General features: G+C 36.0%; 1 protein-coding gene across 1 annotated transcript in view; it reads right to left on the bottom strand.

The window, feature by feature from the left end:
• Nucleotides 1–725: 725 nt before the first annotated feature.
• PTPN12 (protein tyrosine phosphatase non-receptor type 12) overlaps nt 726–20,261 on the bottom strand; it is a 49,626-nt gene continuing 30,090 nt past the window's right edge. The window contains exons 13-18 of the mRNA XM_085325722.1: nt 12,498–13,462; nt 8,986–9,063; nt 7,881–7,969; nt 6,858–6,888; nt 5,803–5,919; nt 726–5,197 (exon numbers count right to left, since the gene is read on the bottom strand). Of these exons, the coding sequence (XP_085181848.1) occupies nt 5,136–5,197; nt 5,803–5,919; nt 6,858–6,888; nt 7,881–7,969; nt 8,986–9,063; nt 12,498–13,462 (1,342 nt within the window). The 3' untranslated portion in view covers nt 726–5,135. The remainder of the gene's footprint in view (nt 5,198–5,802; nt 5,920–6,857; nt 6,889–7,880; nt 7,970–8,985; nt 9,064–12,497; nt 13,463–20,261) is intronic.

Here is a 20,261-nt window from a genome sequence, read left to right as displayed (position 1 = left end):
ATTTCCCTTTCTAATTTGGCTGAGGCAAATGACAGTGCGAGGCCATGAACCATTATTTGACAGCTTTTAATCCCCTACATCTCTCTCTCAAAAACAGCTCTGATGGGTGGCCAGCGAAGGACAGCTACTAGCAGAAAAAAAGATTCTAATGTCAGATCATGAACTTGCGAGGACTGTTTAAGGTATCAAAAACTGCAGACAGGTTTGAGAAAAAGGCACTTGCACTTCTGAAATTACTCCATTCTCACCCATCGTATCTGATGTCATACCTGCTTAAACAAACATTACCATGCTGGCCAGCAAGATGTGAGACTAAGAACATTCAATCGAAAGCAACCAACTGGGTGGCTAAAAGGATGAGGAAAAATAACAAATGCAGATACATGATTTAGTCAAGATGAAATTCAACACCACAGAATACTGTTGTGATTGTAGTTACTTGGTAAGAACTATGTGAAAAAAGCTACTAACCTGGCAGTCGGGGAAAAAAAAAAAAAAAAACAATCTTTAGTACCCCGGTTCCCATTGAATGCCTGTCTCGGGCAACAGCCCTGCCCTTCTGTCCTTCCCACTGGGCAGAAGTGCGTCATTCACCTCCTCCGAGATGCTGCCCTTCCTCTCCCAACCTCACTACTACTCCGCCTCCGGATCCAGCTGCATTTGCTGCATGTAAGGCCTTTCACGCCAGTGTTGTGTAAGCCAGCAAGTCAGCTACTAAACTCAAATAGGGTTTTCAAAGTTCTTTTTATTCATTTATTCCTCCTCTGTAAGTACAAATCAACATAACAGAAAGCCTTTATGCCTGGGTCATTATACCTTACGATATCCTTCCCAGTGCTCGTAAGCTTTTCTTAACCCAGCTAAACCGCCAAATCAGACTGGGAGGAGCAGTCTTGTTTGCTGTACACCGTGGATGCTGACAATCCATCCCCTTCTTCTTCCAGCCAGAAGGTCTAAGGTTTAGCTCCCGTTTCTTCTGTGATTTAGCAGTACAAAGAATTAATGTTTTCAGATTGCAAATAATAATAAAGCATCTTTTATACTGTTTTCTCCTGGATTCCAGTGTTATGATCTTTACTTTTACCAGGTTATTTCTCTGCTTTAACAATCATAATTGCTCTGACCAAGTGTCAGAATTGCCCAACTATCTTGCATAAAGTAGATACATTAATCAGGAGCTGAATAAATTATGAATGGCTACGACTGGGTTTGAGGTGGCTTGCCTGCCATGGGCCACAGAATCGCAACGGATCTCTCCCAATCTTAACTCCGCCTTCTCCCACTCGTGCAGCCATCTTAACTCGATCTTCAGGCACAGGGAACAGCAGACGCGCCAAGGTACAGGCACTGCCTAGCTCTTTCTCTGCAGCCCAAAGCCCACTCTAGGCTCTAAAGAAAGTGGCTTTAAATACTGGACAACTCTCCTTCCATCTTCCCCAAATAATACAGGAACAGCCATCTGTTGCTAACAGTACAATATTATCAAATATGTGAGAAGCACATGAAATAAATGAGATACATTGCATTAAGTGACCTTGATATAAACTATTTCCACAGCAATGGTAATATTACTTGAAAAACATGAAATTTTTAGTTACTATATATTAAAGCATACGTCACCACTTCATACAAATGCTGTGTGGCACAGTGGGAATTACAACTTCCAACACGTAGTTTAATGCTCACATGCAAATACACAAGTGTTCAAGTGTCAGAACACTCAGCTTAAAGACAGTATCATCCAGAGCTAAATGCAAGTACTCCAGCAGCCAGGAGTTCGCGTACTGCCCAGCCACTATGCTGTCTAAACTGCTGTTTATCTGCATTCACTCTTTTAGTGATTTGTTTCCAAACAAATCCAGGACTTCAATATACAATAAACCCCAGAAGCAATCTTTCCAGATTTCTCATAGCAATTGCACAGAACAAAGTTAGAAACTTCTTTAAAGAAATTTGCATGAAAATACTACAGACTTCACTAATAGACAAAATAAGAAGTAATGTTCTACTGAGTCACTAAGAAGTAGGAAACAACTTGCCAAATCAGTACAACAAAACCTAAAAATGCCACTAACTAGAAATAGCCAATGAAGTTAGCAGTGGCCAGCTTCCTTCCATGACTCAAGGGTATTTACATTTCCAAATCATAGAGAACTTTAATTTTTCTCTTCATGTGACATTCAGTGACTGTTTTGTTCAATATTAGCACAGTTAGACCATTTAATAAGTATAATACCCAATGAACATACAAGCCAGTGCAGTGGTTATCAATAAAAATAGCTTGGCTGAACAGTGTGACTGGTTTTTGAGCTACGGTGATCAGCTGTGCATCTGATCAAAGCTGCAGTTTTGAGAGGGAAGTTGAAGACTGCTTTGGGGGAAAAGAGCACAAAAGACTGCAGCTGAACTAATGAAAGAATATTCTACCATGGATTTCAGTACATATTAAAAAGATTACTTGGTCTAGATCTGTATTCACTGTTAATTTGCAAACTGCAATAGAATATTCTAAACCCCTCTGATTCAATTTCAGTTAAACCACAGCAAAGAAATGTTCACTTTTTTGAAGAAGCAGCTGATAGACTGGGTAACACTCTACAGTTATGATGGGGAATCACCCAGCATACAGCCCCCAGCCCTGCATACAACTCTGTAGCAACCACAAATGTGAATCTAGAAAGTAATGACATAGTGCAGCTTATGCTTTACACTTAAATCTGTCAGTTTACCTGAAATGAAAAAAATAGGTGAAACTATGTCACTTGGATGAATATAAGCAGGTAACAGTGAGTTGTTAAACAGGTCAAAGGACACAAAGGTCAATACAGGACAATCTGAGTTTCATACTGCTGAAACAAACAAAACCTGAGATTTTCTACAGTGAACAATCTGAAATACTATACAAAATCCATGCAAATCTAAGAAAAAAATATCAACCTGACGGTACTGTAATTATATGTTTTCCAGATGGCCTTTATATATCACAGACACATTTTTGTCAGCCATTGCTCTAAGTGAAATGCAAATATGAAAATTGGAGTATCTACAATCTGTACACTTTTCTACTAGAAAAATATGGAAATGACCCTTTAATTATATATCTAAACTGTATTTGGAAATTTTCTTTATAGCTGTTTCCAAAAGTTACAACAATTTGGACTGTTCCAGTGACACTGACAGCACGTGACGCATTACAAAAATGCGAGAGGTCCTTAGGAGGGTGGCAGTCAGAGCTAACCTTCTTCAACGCACGCGCAGGGGAACAAAGTTCAGGCCCCCTCTGCTCTGCCAACTGCACGACATTAGCTATCTATCCGAACTGCTTACAAAGCAGGCAGCCAGATGATAGATGTTAGCCCAACTTGCACGTACCACTGAGAAATTTAAGCATAATTGCAAAACCATATCCACGGCAAGTTAAGGTATTATAGAGCGTTCAGTTCCTTCAGAGAGCTCTCCAGCTAGGCAGCTTGTAGTATGTGTCAATGCATGCCAATTACTCCACAGTCAAAGACAGTAATTGCAGGCTGTGTACCTCGTGGGAGTTTCAACGAGGCAGATATCTGAGTGTAAGTCTCCCTTAGCAGACAAGCCCTAACGTTACCTGTAGTCGATAACACCTCATCTTTCCCTGGCTAAAGTTCAGATTAATAGGTAGTTCCACACATGGGTAAATTCACTATTTGAAATAAATATTTCTCCTCTAAACATTCATCTTTACTTTTCTGGCATTATTGCTAGCCAGAATTTCTTAAGTAGTTACTGAAAATAAATTCCAGAGAGTCAATATATTTTTTTATACTAGATCTATAAACTAAGACTTACTGCCACCCTTCACACTATTTTAGTTTGCTTTTGAATACGTTTTTTTCATAAGAGTAAAAACACCCATAAAGAGATTTTGGAGTTTCTTTAATTTAAAGATTCTATTACAGAAAATTTTAAGCGAAGAATCCTTATAAGGATTAACTCTTGGCATAATAAATTGCCAAGGTACAGTGTAGCTGCAGGGGCTCTGTGTGAACCTTCATATAAATTGCTTTCTTACATACACACTTGCTGAACAACAGAGATTTATCAGTGTGAGAGAAGACAGTGGTATTTAAACAGTCCTTTTACCAATGTGTCCTGGTTTACCCAAATTAGAAATGCACCATATTAAAATTGTAAAATACTTATTACAGAAAGTTACTAGAGATAAATTTTCCACAGATTGCCACTGATGAAACATTAAGATGAGAACTGAGGAGTGTTGGTTATGCAGAATGGTTTCTCTTTTACTGGCAGGTCAAATATACTAGAAACATACAAATATTTTTGATAATCTAATTCCAGATGAAGTCGAAACACTGAAGTAACATACACAGGCTAAGAGAATTCAATATTGTTCCAAGGCACTTACTGAATCTCCATGACTAGATGAAAACCAGAACAAATTAGGTCTGACAATTAAACAGTATATAATATAAAAATAACCTTTTGCTTACAATTTACAAAATGTATTACAATCTTTATCTCTGCTAACCTGCAATTCTGGCTGTGTGTGTCCAGCAATTTTTGTAAAAAACCCCAGAAACTATTTTCTAAAACTTCAGGGCAAATAATTTACAAATAAGGTACACAAAAATTTAGACCATGCAGAGATTTCTTACATCTTCTGTTAATATTTTATGATTGCAACTTTATCAAATTATATACTTACTTGCCCTGTACATATACAAAATAATGCATACATGGTAATCAAACATTAGCAAAAAGTAGTCCATAAACACAATCTGTCAAAAGTATTACTATATTAACATATGTCTACAAGCAGCGTGTAACAGGGTTAAAAGACATTAAGGCAATAATACTTGAAGTTACAAAATCAATCATATGTAATACTTTCTCCTAAGTGTAATAAGGCAGGTAGATGGCCCCAGCAAAAAGTTAAGTTGTAATACTGGAATCCACTGTTGTGAACCATGTTTAAGGTTTTATGTGGGATGTACTGTAAAAGTGTACCATTTTGCAGTTAGATCTACACTGCTCTGCGTTAGTTGCCCCTGAAGGAGTGGAACACTATTTTTCTAATTCTCAGCGGCATTTGAGTTTTCCAGTATAGTTTATTGACAGTATGTCCATTGGTTCTTGGATCATGTCCATTCTGAAGGTGGCTCTCTTGGTCCTCTTGGCTTTCCACAGCGGTTACCAAAACCTAACGGAACAAAAATATTTAACACTTTGGTCAACTTATACAATGCAATCTCTCAAAGGTTAGCAACAATCAGAAGAATCACTGTAAGAGATGTTCCAGTTCTAACATAAGAGGTTTATCTCCAGGGCTAGAAAAATATTTTGTAGTATTAAGAATTCTCAAGGCAATAAGGCCACAGGAAATACCACCATGAAGAATTTGGATATACTTACATTTCATTGTTCAAATATCACTTGGAAGGTACTTTTCAATAAATGCAGTATTATAGCCTTTGTATTATTTATTTATTTTTCTTTCCCTATATACCAAAGTAATCTTCCAAGATCTTATTTCTGAAGGTTTTCAAAGATCTGCAGTGATTACATCCTAACTGACTAATTCTGTATTTCATAGAGACTGTAAGGACATGAATGAAAGTGCCTAAATCACTCATTCTGGGTATGATTCTTACAAGTGATGCTGAAGAGACAAAGCAAGCTTATTTGGCTGGGTTCTACACCTGAACACCTTGGAGGAGGTGGTGGTGGCAGCTATCCACAATATTACCGTTAATAAAACTTTTGTTTAAATTATCAAGTGGTCAATTATGAATGAACTGTAATTACCAATATCTGTTACTTCTGCAGGAAATTCTGAAACATGACCTCTTGTATCAGCAGAACCAGAAAAAGAAATTTGAGGTAAAACATCAGTTGGTGTTTTGTTGCTTCCTTCAGGATGATCTGGAAAACATACACATACATCTTAAAAATACCATTCACACAAAATACTGACTAAATGAAAGTTACATTAAGTTAAGCTCAGTCCAACACACAACTTGCACAAATAGTGTTTACAAAAAAGTTAAAAAGCGATTTTACTCATTTCTTGATAATGTAGTTCAAAATTGTATATGATGCAGATGTTCAGCAATTAGTGACACATTCCTGTTTGACAGATATGGATTTTCTTAAATCAGCTTGAAGGGATTCTTAAAATCACAAGTAGTTTCTATTTCTAGCAAGAGTTGACCATACCTTTTAATAAATCACTACAAATACATCTGCTCATGTTTTTTCTAAACTGAATTAGGTGCTTAAGAACACGTGATAAATAATATTTGCATTATTTTAAACTGAAAAGCATTATTATATAAATTAGAATTCAATATTTTCAATCTTTATTTTAGTGTACCAAAGATTTTCTTTTTAATATTAATTTTCAAATTAGACCTCTTTTGCACTGGAAAAATAAAACTTCAAAAACAGTCATATCAGAAATGCCAATGTTTTGAAAATTTACTTAATATACTTGAGAGCTAAAGCCAAAATTAGCCAAGTTTTATTCAGAAGAAAAAAAATGTATTTTTATGTACAAGATTAGCTTCGTGCAAGATTACTGCAATTTTTAAAGATTTGCCAATGAAAGTAAAGCATCCTGGGTTGGAAGTAGCTTTTAAAGTAATCACATATTTATATATTTATCTCAATACTAGATCATAAAATATTTGAATTTCCAGAAAAAGAAACTGTATTTTTCTAATCTATTAAAAATACTCCAAGTCAAAATACTATCACTTCAAATGGTTAAGTTACTTGAACTTTCTACTCTTAAAGGGTTACTGACAACAAATTAAAAAAAAAAAAAGTCTTTCATTAAAAAAAAAAAATCAGTTACTTACCAGCTAGTACAGGTGAAGCTGTTTTCAAACCCTGTTAATAAAAAATATTTCAAATAGTTCTACAAAATGCTTCCAAAATACTGAAAAAATAGAAACAAAGATGAAGAAAACCATCCCATCTTTAAAAAATAGAAAAATTTGGGGAAATATCTGTTTACTCCTACCTTTATGACTTGCTATAACACTGCCAAAAATGATGCTATAGTAATTAATATAAAATTTACCATCTGAACCTTTAATTAAAATTTCATTAAGAAACAAGATTATGTCACATTACAGATCTGCAAAATTAAGATCTCTCACACTAGATTGTAGTCCTTGAAAATTTGTATCTATCTTTTTTTGCCAATTTAATTTAATGGAGGCAGCTGTTAAAGTGATTTGGAGGTATGTTGAAAAAGACGGGACTGTAAGGGACTGTTCATATTCTTCTCAATTTACCAGTTGTTTGTACTCCACGTTGTAGAGCAATGAGAAAGGTACTGACATGTGAAATGTGAAACCTGATGGGCTGAAGAGGGATTGTTTAAAATAAACACGGATAGAAGGGAAAACCTTCAAGCAGTGGAACAGGTTGCCCAGAGTCTATGTGTAGCCTCCATCCTTGCATGTTTTTAAGATACAACTAGACAAAGCCCTGACTCCATAGTTGAGCCTGCTTTGCGCAGGAGGTTGGACTAGATGCCTACTGAGGTCCTTTCCAGTCTGAATTATTCTATGATCTAAGTTTAAGCTATTATACATTAAGGGCAGAGATTATGCTCTGTCAAAGCAGCATATTTACACTTTTTAACAAAACTATAATTTAATGTGTACTAAAGTTAACTTGGAGAAACAGACTGTCTTTTAGTAAAGAAGAGATGTTCTCAACACATCAGTTCACCAGCTAAAGCAGTGCAAAGACTAGCTACCTACAGATCAGCAACAGCTGCAGCTTTTCATATATAAGTATTTGACTTTTTACTGTAGCTTCCAGCCAAACTAGAAAAGAATGATCAGTACAGGCTTATGACCTCTACTTACTGCAGAGACTGTTTGCTCAGGGAGATGCTGATCATGCAGTATGCTCCACTCAGACTGTGCAATCGTAACTGGCTTCGGCAAGGGTGTGTCTACAAAAAATTAAAGCAAGCTCAACGTATTTGAATTTTATTCATGATGAGGCTTTTTAACAGCATTAGAAACGTGTTATAGATCAACTTTATAAAGAGTTTTATTTCTTGCTTTCATACAGAAGAGAAGTCCAAGAACTATTATTCCCTTTCCACAGTATTATGTCCAAAGAAAGGATCACTTTGGCTTTAAACTCTCCAGGTTTATGATGATCACAGGAAATATTTACAATACTGCAACATTTTTTATACTGAAAAACATTTTTTTTTAACTTGTCTGGCTAAAAGTTTTTGGAAAAGTGACACTAAGTCAAAAACCTCAGTAAATATCTATTGCACATACTAACTTTTTGAAGATACCAAACATCAACACTCAATTTTTATTCATCATCCTTAATAGTCTGCCATTCCTGGCTTGATGAATGAAACATGAACATAAAAGCACATGATATCTAGGTGTCAATTTTCCTCTTTCAACTACTCTTTGCAGACAGATGCACAGTAAACAGTGTTAAAATTAAACTGGGCTTGTTCACTAGTTGAAATGCCATAATCTTTCCTTTTTCACCCTCTCTTCTCCCTTATTCTTTGTGCAGGAAAGGGGAATCTGATAAGCACCATTCATGTGTTTGCCGCCTCCCTGACTGGGAACAGTAGAAATTGCCAGGGAATCTCCTAACTGAAAATATTTTTATCTCCTTTCCATACTGTTCACAGTGGAAACCATCTTCACTGAAATTGATACTGAAGCTTTTAATATACTTAAAAAAAAAAACAAAACAAAACATTTAGCTTCCTTTCTCAGAAGCAGAGGAACAATTTGACTATATTCAAGGGCTTGTAAAAGTTTCCAATCAACTTCAAAATAAGCCATCAAATGTGTTAGATTTTGTTGAATATCTCAGTTTCTCAAACACTTTAAGATTCTCCAAAACAACAGAAGCATTCAAATACAACACTGAAATGCACTTAACATCTTATTCCTAACTATCACATAACTAAAAGAAAAAACTCACTCTGTTCAGTTGCTAATACAAATGATTCTGGTGTTCTTTCTGGGAGCGGGGGAGAGGAATCTTCACTAGTATCAGCATCTAAATCAAATATCACATTTATATAGGTTAAAAATACAGTTAAGTTACTCTCCTAAATTTTTACAAGTTGATTTTTTTGCTATGTGAGATCTTGCTAAATTGGTAGGAAGTTTAGCGCAAATGGAGAATAGGAATGGTTATAAAAACATTTTATTTTACCATGCTAACTCCCTGGGTACAGTGATCACTTTGCATTATGGGGTTAGTACCATAACGTACATACCTCTGTGTGACAGAGGAAGGGAAAAGAGAATACATTTCTAGTCTAAGCATTTAGAGGAAAACTCAGCATCTCCAATAAACATCATCTCTTCATTCTTTCAGCAACAGCATGTAAACAGAAGAACCTATGCTGGAGAGGTATCATTTGCTTCTTGAGCTAAGTGCTAATAACTATAACCACAGCAGTTACTGTAATTTAACTGCAGTTCTTTACATGTCTATCTGCAGCCAATGCAAACACAAGAGTTAGGTGCAGCAGAACACACTGCCTTCTTGAACTATTGAGCAGATACAGGTGGTAACTATACACAGTTTGTGCCTACCAACTGAACCATGGCTGAAGCTGCCATAGTCACTGCTCCCAAACCACAGAAAGAAGCTTGTTGAAATACGTATGTAATCTTCTGTTATGCTGAAGATAGGAACCTACTCCCAATAAGCAATGATTTTTGTTTTTCTTTTCCAAGTGATTCTAACCATACTTACCTCTGAACCTCTGACATGGCATGCCAATAGACTGCAAAGTGCAAGTATATTAAGCAATTTGCTTTTCAGGATTGTAGTGTGTGACATTTAGTTCAAGGGATGCTTCACATGAACCACTTAACTAAAATCCAAAGGCTCAGTTAGCTTGCCAAACCTATCTCAGGGCCCATCCAGGCTGGCTCCCACACTACAGATGTAAATTAATTAAACACTGCAGCAGAAGGTTTCACAGCCGTAACGGCAGAGAGGAGCCAGAGGAGATGGCCATGAGCCTTGTCGATAATCAATCCTGTCCACAGCCTGTTCCTTTTGGTGCTCAAGAGAACATTATATGAGTTGTTCTGACAGCAGAAGCCCCACTTCTACTAAGAAATTTAGAGGAGAAATTGAAGGTTTAAAATATTTCAAGGTAACTGCTGCCATGAGAATGAGATCTCATCTGGCCACTGTATTCTACACCATATTCATGAAAGAAGATATTTTTAAACTAATGAAGCCATGAAGCTTGCTATGACTGTCACCATGCCAACAGCAGGTACAGGAACTCAATCAGGTTTTACAAGCCAGTGTTGAAAGAGATTGCTCCCGGAATGCTGCTAATTCCATGTTTACTGTATTTTTTTTTTTTTAAAAAAAAAAGCCAATTATTGGAACAATCTCTGTCAAATCTGCAAATAGAGTTACAATGAAGCAAACTATCCTGGACTAATTGTGAAAGATAGAACTCAAGATAGAGCCAATTACTTTGCATTTAACTTCAGTTATGAAAAAAAAAAAGTAATCATGTGGTAAGATCATGCAAACCAACTGTTGTCATTAACTAATGCGCTGGTAACCTCATAGGCTAGCTTCATTGATGACTCCACCCACATCTAAAGTTTCAGACAGAAGAGTCCTGAAACAGTACGAAAATGAAAAAAAAAAAAAAACACTGTACAACTTGGCTTAGGACCACGAGTGCAAAAGTATCTGACCCTAGATTCTTGAATTTGAGAATGATTACAAGATCTGCATATGACTTTAAAATGGATACATTTAGGATACTACAAAGAGAACAGAAAAACCCTCAAAAAAAGAGATAAATGATAAAAATTTAATTTTTATCTTCATTTAAGTAATTAAGCCATTTCTGTAAAATCTGTTGCATACCAGTAGCATATCTTCTACAAAGTCTGTACTGCCATTTTAGAATGTTTTTGATACACATTTGATGTGTTCTGAGTGACATTTCTCATTCTTTATCATAATATTTATAACATATCATTTAGATTTTATTTGTATATTCTTTTAGCATCTACATAAAGAGATGAGTACAGAAGTAACAATTTTCAAACAATGACAGACAGTGATTGCCCTGGGAAACAAGGAAAAAATCTGGCAATATTGGAAAAATACTATACTAAATATTCAAGGAGGACTGCTTGGTGTAAATGTTAAGGCAGCTATGCAGTAAAGGACTTGGCCTCTACTATGTAAAGGATTTTAAAGAGTTTCAGGATTAAAACTGCAAAGGTGCAACTGTTGTTTCACATATATAAATAAATTAGTATCAGCTAATCTATAGAAACAGATCATTTTAAAGCTGTAAATAGCTCATATTTCTGTCTTTTGATGAAAACTCAGTTCACAAGTATTTTCAACTAAGCCTACCCACATCATAAATTGAAACCCAAATCCCACATCAGAAAAAGTCATATAAAATACAGAGACACCTGAAGTAAGGCCATCGCTGTGAAGAGCTCCTAGTGCAAGCATCAGATCCAAATACAGAAGTACATATTATCCTTTAACCTCCACAGCCTTTCTTCTTTCTTTATTAGATTTTGTATAAGGAGTTGATGTAGCCTATTTTTTTCTCAGTTATGTCCTCTGACCTACATGTCCCAGTCTAAACGAAATCTAACTCTGTGCATTTAGGATTCATTTTACCTTCAATATAGGACATGCTCTTTGCAGAACCAGAGCCTTGTCTCATTTTTGAGCATGAAAAGCTTGCTCAAAAAATTCAAAAAAGCAGTTAAAGATTTGAAGTATCTGAATGGTTTTCAAAGCATTGTTCAAACCACTGGTTCAACTAGTTACCAGCTCAGAATTTGGCTTTTTCTTAGATGAACTGCATTATTACTTTGCTCTCCCCCTGCCCTGTACAGGTAAAGAGGAAAGCAGAACTAAACCTATTAACAACGCTGTTAAAAAGCAGAAGCCAAATCATGAGGAACTTCAAAGACTAGTACAATGAAAGACATTACATATACGTTTTTAGGACCAGTATAGTCAACAAGCTGTTGATATTTGTGTTTTAAAAATGCTTATCCAAGCCTCGTTTACCAAAACTACCGTTATTACACAGACACGTGAAAACAAAGCAGTCAAAAGACAGAAGACAAAAGCAGACAGAAGACAAAATGAAATGCCAACTGCTGCACAAGAAGAAAACAGGGCAACTAGTAAGCACAGAAACAAGCAATTAATAATGCACTCACACCTTTCAGTAAAGCATTTGAGGCAATTTTTCAAGTTCATAATGCCAGAAATGTATCAGATATAGCTCATGGACAAAAAGAAAACTGGGAGGAAAGGTGTTAGACTTTTTCTGCGGCTAACATACTACTTAGTTTGTTTAAGCTTACATTTAGAAAATTTCATTGTAAAGAAGCTTATATTGTCCAACACTATAAATACAACCATATTAAAAAGTAACACTTCAGAAATTCAGCGAAACCTACCTTTGCCATCTTCAGAACACATTGCAGCTGGTAAGTCTTGCCTAGCAATAGACATTGGCAATACTTTTCTGGCAGAAATGTTTTCAGTATTAGTGGCAGCAGAAACTGTGGCACTTGCGGTTGAAATATTGGATGGGCTTTTGGTCATGGCTCCGTCAAAGTTTACCTCATCTGTGTCAGAATCATCTGAATGAAGAGGATTAGTAAAACAGAGGGGTGCTCGAACAGCAAGAGTAGAATGATCAACTTTATCACTGCAAGGAAGTTCAACTGTGGCATTTGATACTAGAGAGACTGATTTAACACCATGACATAAGATGTCTGAAGATGTGTCTTCAGACACTGATGTACGCAATGCATTTTCAGGTCTATGCAGTGACCACATGGCTTGTCCCTTTTCTATTAGAGGCAAACGATCTGGTCTTGGTGGAGTATCAGAAACTTGTTGACTCTGTAGATTTTCCGGTGAAGGTATTAAGGCTGTGTTAGACTGTGGCATACTGCATTCCATACATGAGTTTTGAGAAGCATCTACAAATGAATCCCCTGAAATCTGCTCCTGTGGCTTAAAGCTCTTATCAGTTACACAGGATGAAACAGGCTTAATTTTAATGGCATGTCCCCTGTACAAGAGTGAGTTCCCATCAAAGCTTCTTGGTCCCTCCTGAAGAGGTACTTTCTTGATTTCAAAACTTAAGTTGCGCTCCAGCCTTTTGTCTGCACGTTCATTAACTTCATTCTTCCCTGAATGTTCTGTTGATTTGTTATAATTTTCATTGAGGTCTGTTGAATGCTCTGATGAAAGCATGTGCAAAACTGGCTTTGGATGGTATCTATCATTGTCCTGCCACACTGTAGTTACTGTTGGATAGGCTGAAGGAGGAGATGGCGTTAAGATTGGTGGTACCGGCTGAGGCTCTGGAGGCTGCAAAATTTCTTCTTTAGCATCTCCTTCTACAAGGCAACTGCAGAAAAAAAAAAGTTCAAAGTTTTCTATATTTTGACAGTATTTTAGATAAATGTAGTAATGCTTTGAATATCAATATTGAACTCAGAGCAGCACTTCTACTTCATACAGACAGTGGTTATCAAATCTGATTAATGGGGCAAGCAGGAACTAAATCAACACAGCCAAAAAGCCCTTCAAAGGACTATCACAAAGACACACATTAAGTCCTCAACTAATGCTCATTGATGGTTTAAAGATTGTTCACATTCTTCCCCAGAAGGACTTTTTCACAGAATCTCTAAGATATTCAGGCCCTCTGGTGGCAGAACTCCAGTACTTCTTTCTTAACAAAAAGAGATTCAGAAGAACTCAGCATACAGAAATCAGTTTTCAATAAAGCTAGGAAAAAATTGTTATAAAAGTCTTACATAAACTGCAGTACAATCTGTTTGGTACCGAACATCTCCCTTCACACCCTCCATCTCTAGGAGGATTTTGATATTTGCATATTTGATAGTTTCTCCATAGCCATAAGACTAATGAGGCAGATTTAGCTGAAGTGAGGTGTATAACAACATTCGCAGTAGAACACAGATACAAGCTACAGTGCATACTAGCAAGGTCACAGCACTTACCATAGTTCATCATAAGCATTGTTAAAAAAAAAAAAAAGAGAGAGAGAGCGCGCTATTTTGAAAAAGGGAGAAGTTTTTCCTGCATATGGTCAATTTACTTTTAGATTAAATACAGAATATTTTACTATGAACATCTTGCAGAGCTGACCAAGGGCTTGTATATAAACAGGAATTAGTCATTTTCACTCAGAGCCTTTAAAAACGATTCCTCTCATTACCTGATATTAACAACACAGTAATAGCTGAGGTACAAAACAATTCTGTGACAAGAATAGATATAGAATAGAATGGAATTATATTTTGGGAAGAGAGTTTCAGTCTCTTCAGGCTGTTGGATCATGAAAGGGAGGTAGAGCCCAAGGTCTGCCACTTACTTTATTCTCAAGGGATGGGAACGTCCTGTAGTCTAACCTTTATCTCCAGGAAAAGGTTCTGAGTCTCCTGCTGCAGAGCTGGATTGGGGTGTTCATGGTGCTCTCCAAAGAAATAGGCTTTTATTTGCAAATGACTTCAAGACTATGCCCCAAAAGCCAGAAAGCACAGACTTCTACGAAGATAAAAACTCTCTCACTACCTGCTAGATGACAGATCACTGTGACAGATCTGCTGCCTTTGTGTAAAACCTAGGAGAACGGAGATTAAATGCTCACCATGTGCCACCTATGCCACTATCTCCAGAAATATCTGAAACAACTTGTTTAACAATTTTCGTGAAAACAATTATTGGATGGCCAGTTTTAAAAATTGTTTTCTGAAGTAACTGACATTGCAAGGAGAGAAAGGGTTCGAATATTTCCTGAGTTTGGCACTTGGCCCAAATATTTTCAAAAATAGTAATTTTAAAGCAAACACTTAAAGAAGTAAGCTTGAGCCTTATGGCTATTCCTTCTGGAAATTACAAACTCTGTATACTGTAACAAAAGAATAGTTTGTAGTAAGACAGAAAAAACCTTATTACAGGGAAAATACATTCAAATCTTATCCATTGAGTTTTTAAACAAAATCTGATATAAAGATTTAGCACCCATTCACCTTCATTAAATAGATTTCAAAATAAAATATAATCTTAAGATGAGTGCTAGCAATTAGATTAATTACTTAACTGTTGAAAATGCATGGTTTGTAAACCCTGAGGTGCCCACAGCCTATTTTCACAGTAGTCTATGAAAGCAAGATATTGTTACTAGGCTTGACATGATCTAAAGGAATCTGCAAAGCCAATGGAAAAACTTTCGGAGTATGGAAACCAATTAAGGCTGCAGTTTGCTGAAATAAAATATCCTGACAAGTTGAAGAGCCTTAGAGCATACCGAATGCTTCAGAAAGATGATCTGTCCAAAAGAACTTTCCTCCAAAAACGTACACAGGAAAAAACAAAACCAAAATGAAGTGGTAAAGATGCTCTGAAGTTTTTAAATGTTCTAAAAGATTGAATATATTGCAGATAAAGCAAAACTAAAGCCATTCTAGCCTTAATGCAAAAGGACAATATTATTAAAATACAGCACACTTTACTTCAGATTTAAATGAAACTTGGCCATTGTTCAGATGAAAATCCTTAAGTAATCTCTGGTTATTCCTTGCAGCACACTGGAGGGTTTTATTATCAAATAAAGAGTGATGCCAAGGTCATGGAATGCAGCTGCTATAATCAACTAAAAATAGATATTAAGCTCTACATCATCTCTGATAATTAAAATAGGAAAATTAAACTCTACATAAGTGGGCTGTAGCTAGACAATCACATTATTGTACTTCAGTATTAAATCACTACCATCCATGTGGAGAAAAAAACTGCAGTTCACTGAGGTTGTCACAAATTGTATTACAACAAATACATTTTACTAGAAAAAAAATTCTGTTCATTCCTTGTATTTTTGTATATATTCAGTTATAGAAGGATTTTTGAATTGCCAAATTCAACTCAAAGACTGCTAACTAACAAGTAACCAGTTAACAGCTTTTTTCTTAGGAAAATGTCAAAAGAGGGTTCTGCTGAGCTTGAAATGAAGCAGAATATATCACTCTTGAACTGTATTTTGATGTGGTCAGAGAAGTCCAAGCATAATTTGATGAAAAGATAAATTGCTAAAACATTTTATCTTCTCCTTAGAAGAGCAGACACATCCTCATTGTACTATATTACTATAGAAAGCAAGTTGTATCTTTCCTTCTTGTGAGTTTACTTCTCACAGTTTGTCTCCATTTCTTTCAAATTGCTTTGCCCTTTATGTCTATGTTTGAGAGTTTTCTGCAATCAAATTTGATTAAAACAAACTATTTTCCCAGATACTTTAGAATAAACTATGGAATATATAAATAAATGTTTCAAAGACTGTTCAACTAAAGGTATGCTCCCTCCAAATCCTGAAGTTGCAAATACATCTCTTGTAGACTTGGAGCAAAAGTTCCAGTTGTACATGTATATTTCTACACTGCAATTTAAAATTGTATTAGATATAAGGCTGTACATCAAAACTTACTTATGCCCTTTTCTTTCCTTAAGCTGAAAACAGCCAGAAAACTGGCACGCCCAACAAAATGCTTTTCAACTCCTCATTCCCCCAAAGACATTGAGATTTAAGTTCAAAGTGATTTTCGTAAGAAAGGTCATAAACTCCAAAGGCAAGTGATTCCCAGAATAAAGTGATGTTTACATAAGGAGTAATATTTTCTCTATTTTTTTATGTTGACATCAAATACAGCTTCATTAACCCAAATAACTGTGTTCTAACATTGTACAGCAAATATTAATTACACAAAAGCAGTACAAGGTGATAACATAAAAGGCTGTAAAGTGATACTATTCAAGAACCTCTGTAAAACAAATACAACTAGATGCTTCACACCGGGTTTGTAAAGAAAGTGAAAAGAATAATTTTCAAAGAGATCTACTAGCATAAAAAGATACCTTTAACAGCTAAAAATTATGTTTTAGACAAAAAAGAAACCTACAAGAGTAGAAGTTATAGTTTGTGGTATTCCTTCCTCAAGGCTTTCCCAAGCCAGTGCAAGCACTAAAAAATGAGTATGCTCCCTGAATAAGCTTGTTGGCTTATACTGAAAAAACTCCTTAGTGGCATTTCATCCCTACTTAGTATGGACATGAGATTTAACTTGCTACAAATCTGAAGATATAAATTTAAAGATAATGCAGACACCGTCTGTCCTATGATCTCATCACTAACAAGAATAAAGACAGCCAAGAAAGCCCTGTTTATAGAAAAACTACTACAATGTACGAGTGGTTAGCTATTCAAAAACTGCTCTTAGTAGGACAATCAGGAAGGTTCAAAGCACCTGGTACTCAGAACTGCAAACTGGAGAAGTACCCTCAGCAGACCTGAGGCAGCCCTCCAAGTTTGATTTTCTTTCTCTCCAACCTACTCAGATAATGATATTGAACTACAATAAATGAGTTCAGCTCAAGCAGGCGATCTAACAAGGATGGTAGTCTGAGGTTTTCTTCCCCCTTGTGGACCAGTCCGGACACTGATATGAACTTAGTCCATTTACTCAAGTAAATATTTATTTTAGTCAGGTAGTTAGTACATATTGTCTAGTTGAATATACATCAAAACAAGAACCAAACAAGCTATGAGATGTACTGGAATCTGTCCTGATATATGATCTGTCCTAAGTACCTCCAAGAGGTCTTTCACAGTCTTCTCATCACTGCATGCTTTATTGCCAAGCTTAGAAAAATTCTGAAACTGTAACTGCCTTAGCCACATGAGTGCTGATGAGATCAGAAGCATAACACTGCAGAGGAGGGAGCCACAGGAAAAACGTTACTATTTTTAGTGACTGTGGGCAATTGAAAGGCAAACTAACTAAGCATCTAACCTCTTCCCAGAACAAGCTATTCCATCAGTATTGACACACATCAAGATCATGTGTTTAACAGAAAAAAAGTGGGAGGAGGATGAAAGATAGGAAAGCTGAAAGAACATCCCGAAACATGCATTTTGAGAGCCTCTAGAGAAGCAAAGGTCAAGGCGGGGGGAGGTAGTAGAGAACAGAGAAAACAAACCTATCCCTCAAAGAAGGCAATTTACTCTGTACAGATTAAACAAACAGATTAAATCATTTGCCATTTAATGAAGCCAGAAATAGAGCAATAAATGTGTACTGTCAAGTGCCACAGGAAGATCAGGAATCACCACACTGGATGAGAGACCATCCTTCAGCTAGGCAAGGAGACCACATGTTGGGAATGTCCCAGGAAAGACTAATCCCAGGTGCCACTAAGTTCAGTTTGACCCCCAATAATTCCAGAGACGGAGCTGGCTTCCACCTATACTGTTATAAATTATGATATATACTGCGACTGTTATAAAGTTTAGTAAGCTCAAAAATTCATAGCAGAAATTAAAACTCCACTGAAATTTCCCTGTCCTAATTAGTCTCTTAAGACATAACAATGTTCTGTTTCTCTGCAAATGAGATGTCACCATACCATCTCAGTGAGTAGACTTAGGGCCCTCAGAAAAATAAAACCTAACAGAAGGCAGAATCATTACCATTTACCATGGCTTGGTCTGATAGTAATATGGGAGACAAACAACCTAAGGTCAAAATGCAAACCAATCTTCCTCCTCAGGAAGGATCATCTCAGGCAGGGTCACCTGAAATTAAGCTGGCAGATAGTACTGCTCAGCATTAGTCACCATCTTCCCTTCTGCTTTATAAAACAGCAACTGTTAACCGCTGTTCTTAAAAAAAAAAAAATAAAGAAGTTATTTTACTTTTTTTCATCTTCTAGAGCCAACAACAACATAACAACACGAAGATTTTGAAAGGTCTTATTCCTTCTTAAACACATCAGGGTTAGTAACTTGTTTCTAACCTCTTCAGAAACACCACAGAATTCACTTAAGTCTACATTTGGCTGGCAACCTAAAAATGTTAACAAAAAAAATAGTTGCAGTAAATTGTCAGAGAAATTTCTAAATCAAATTAAAAATTCTGTTTAAACTGAGTATTTTTAATTATCTGTTGTGTGCAAACTAATCTCAAAGTCTTAGACACCATTTGAAAATATTCACTACAGAAAAGATGTAGTCCAACACATAAGATAGTTGTATAAAAGTATTTCTATAGTTATATAAATAAAAATAATACAAGGAACATAAAGTAGTCAAAATTGTTTGGGGTGGGGGAAAACTATAGATGCAGTAAGAATACATATCATGTTTAACAAAGATTTCTTCTTCATATTGGCATTAAGTTAAAATCTTTCATTAATTCTATTCTCCCATTCTCTCCTTAAAAAAAACTACGTCAAGCTATGCTAGAACATCTAGACGTTCCCAAGTTTTGTACATCCTAGGATGTACAAACTGACTCAATCAGGAGGCAGATTTGTAAAATTATCTCCCACAACAGCATGTTTATTAGTGGGTATTTTGAGCAGATATGTCTTTCCTCAGAAGCTTCTTCCATGGAGGATGCAGCTAAAAGACAGCTTTGCTAAACACTTCACCTTATGCAAGCAATCTTTCTGTTAACACCAGATTATCTCCCAGACGTGAAAGTTTGAGTTTATGAAAATAAGCTCAAAAGACGCTAGGTTTTATAAAATATGAAAAGACTTCTAACTTAATCATGCAGTAAGTAAAGAACAATAAAATGCAGATAAGATACAGTAGATGTGTGCTATACAATGAATTATGTACATACGACTATTACAGAAATAGGTTCAAGGATAGAKGAACACTGGTTACCAGACTCCTGTCATCACCTTAAACCATATAACTGGATACAATCACATTACCTTCAACTTAAATAAGATAAAAGCTATCTTACACACCCAGCATGCTTCCCGCTACTGATCTGATGTTGCACTATTCCAGTTTGACTTTACGCTAGAATATTAATTGTGTCATTCTAAATCTTTAGGAAATGCAAGCGCTTATTTTAAGTGGTAAGCAGTTGAAAGAACTCCAGAAGAAAATCTTGTTTAAAGCAGCAGGAGCTCCATCAAAGGCACCTACATTTTTCCAGTAGGTATCTAGGGAACTTAGGCACTTCAAGAAAGTTGCTTCCTTAGGTGTCTAATGCTCAGGCTGGGTACTAATGTTAGACAGACTGGATCTGTTACCTCACATTTATTTTTGGCTTCTTTTAAAATCAAGCCTACATATTTTAGAAACTAGATAGGATTGCCTACTTTTTTCT

This window comes from Rhea americana, unplaced genomic scaffold, assembly GCF_003343005.1.
Source record: "Rhea americana isolate MKP2758 unplaced genomic scaffold, rheAme1 scaffold_1, whole genome shotgun sequence".
NCBI lineage: Eukaryota > Metazoa > Chordata > Aves > Rheiformes > Rheidae > Rhea > Rhea americana.
Note: the sequence above shows the minus strand (reverse complement) of the source record. Positions and strands in the feature narration are given on the sequence as shown.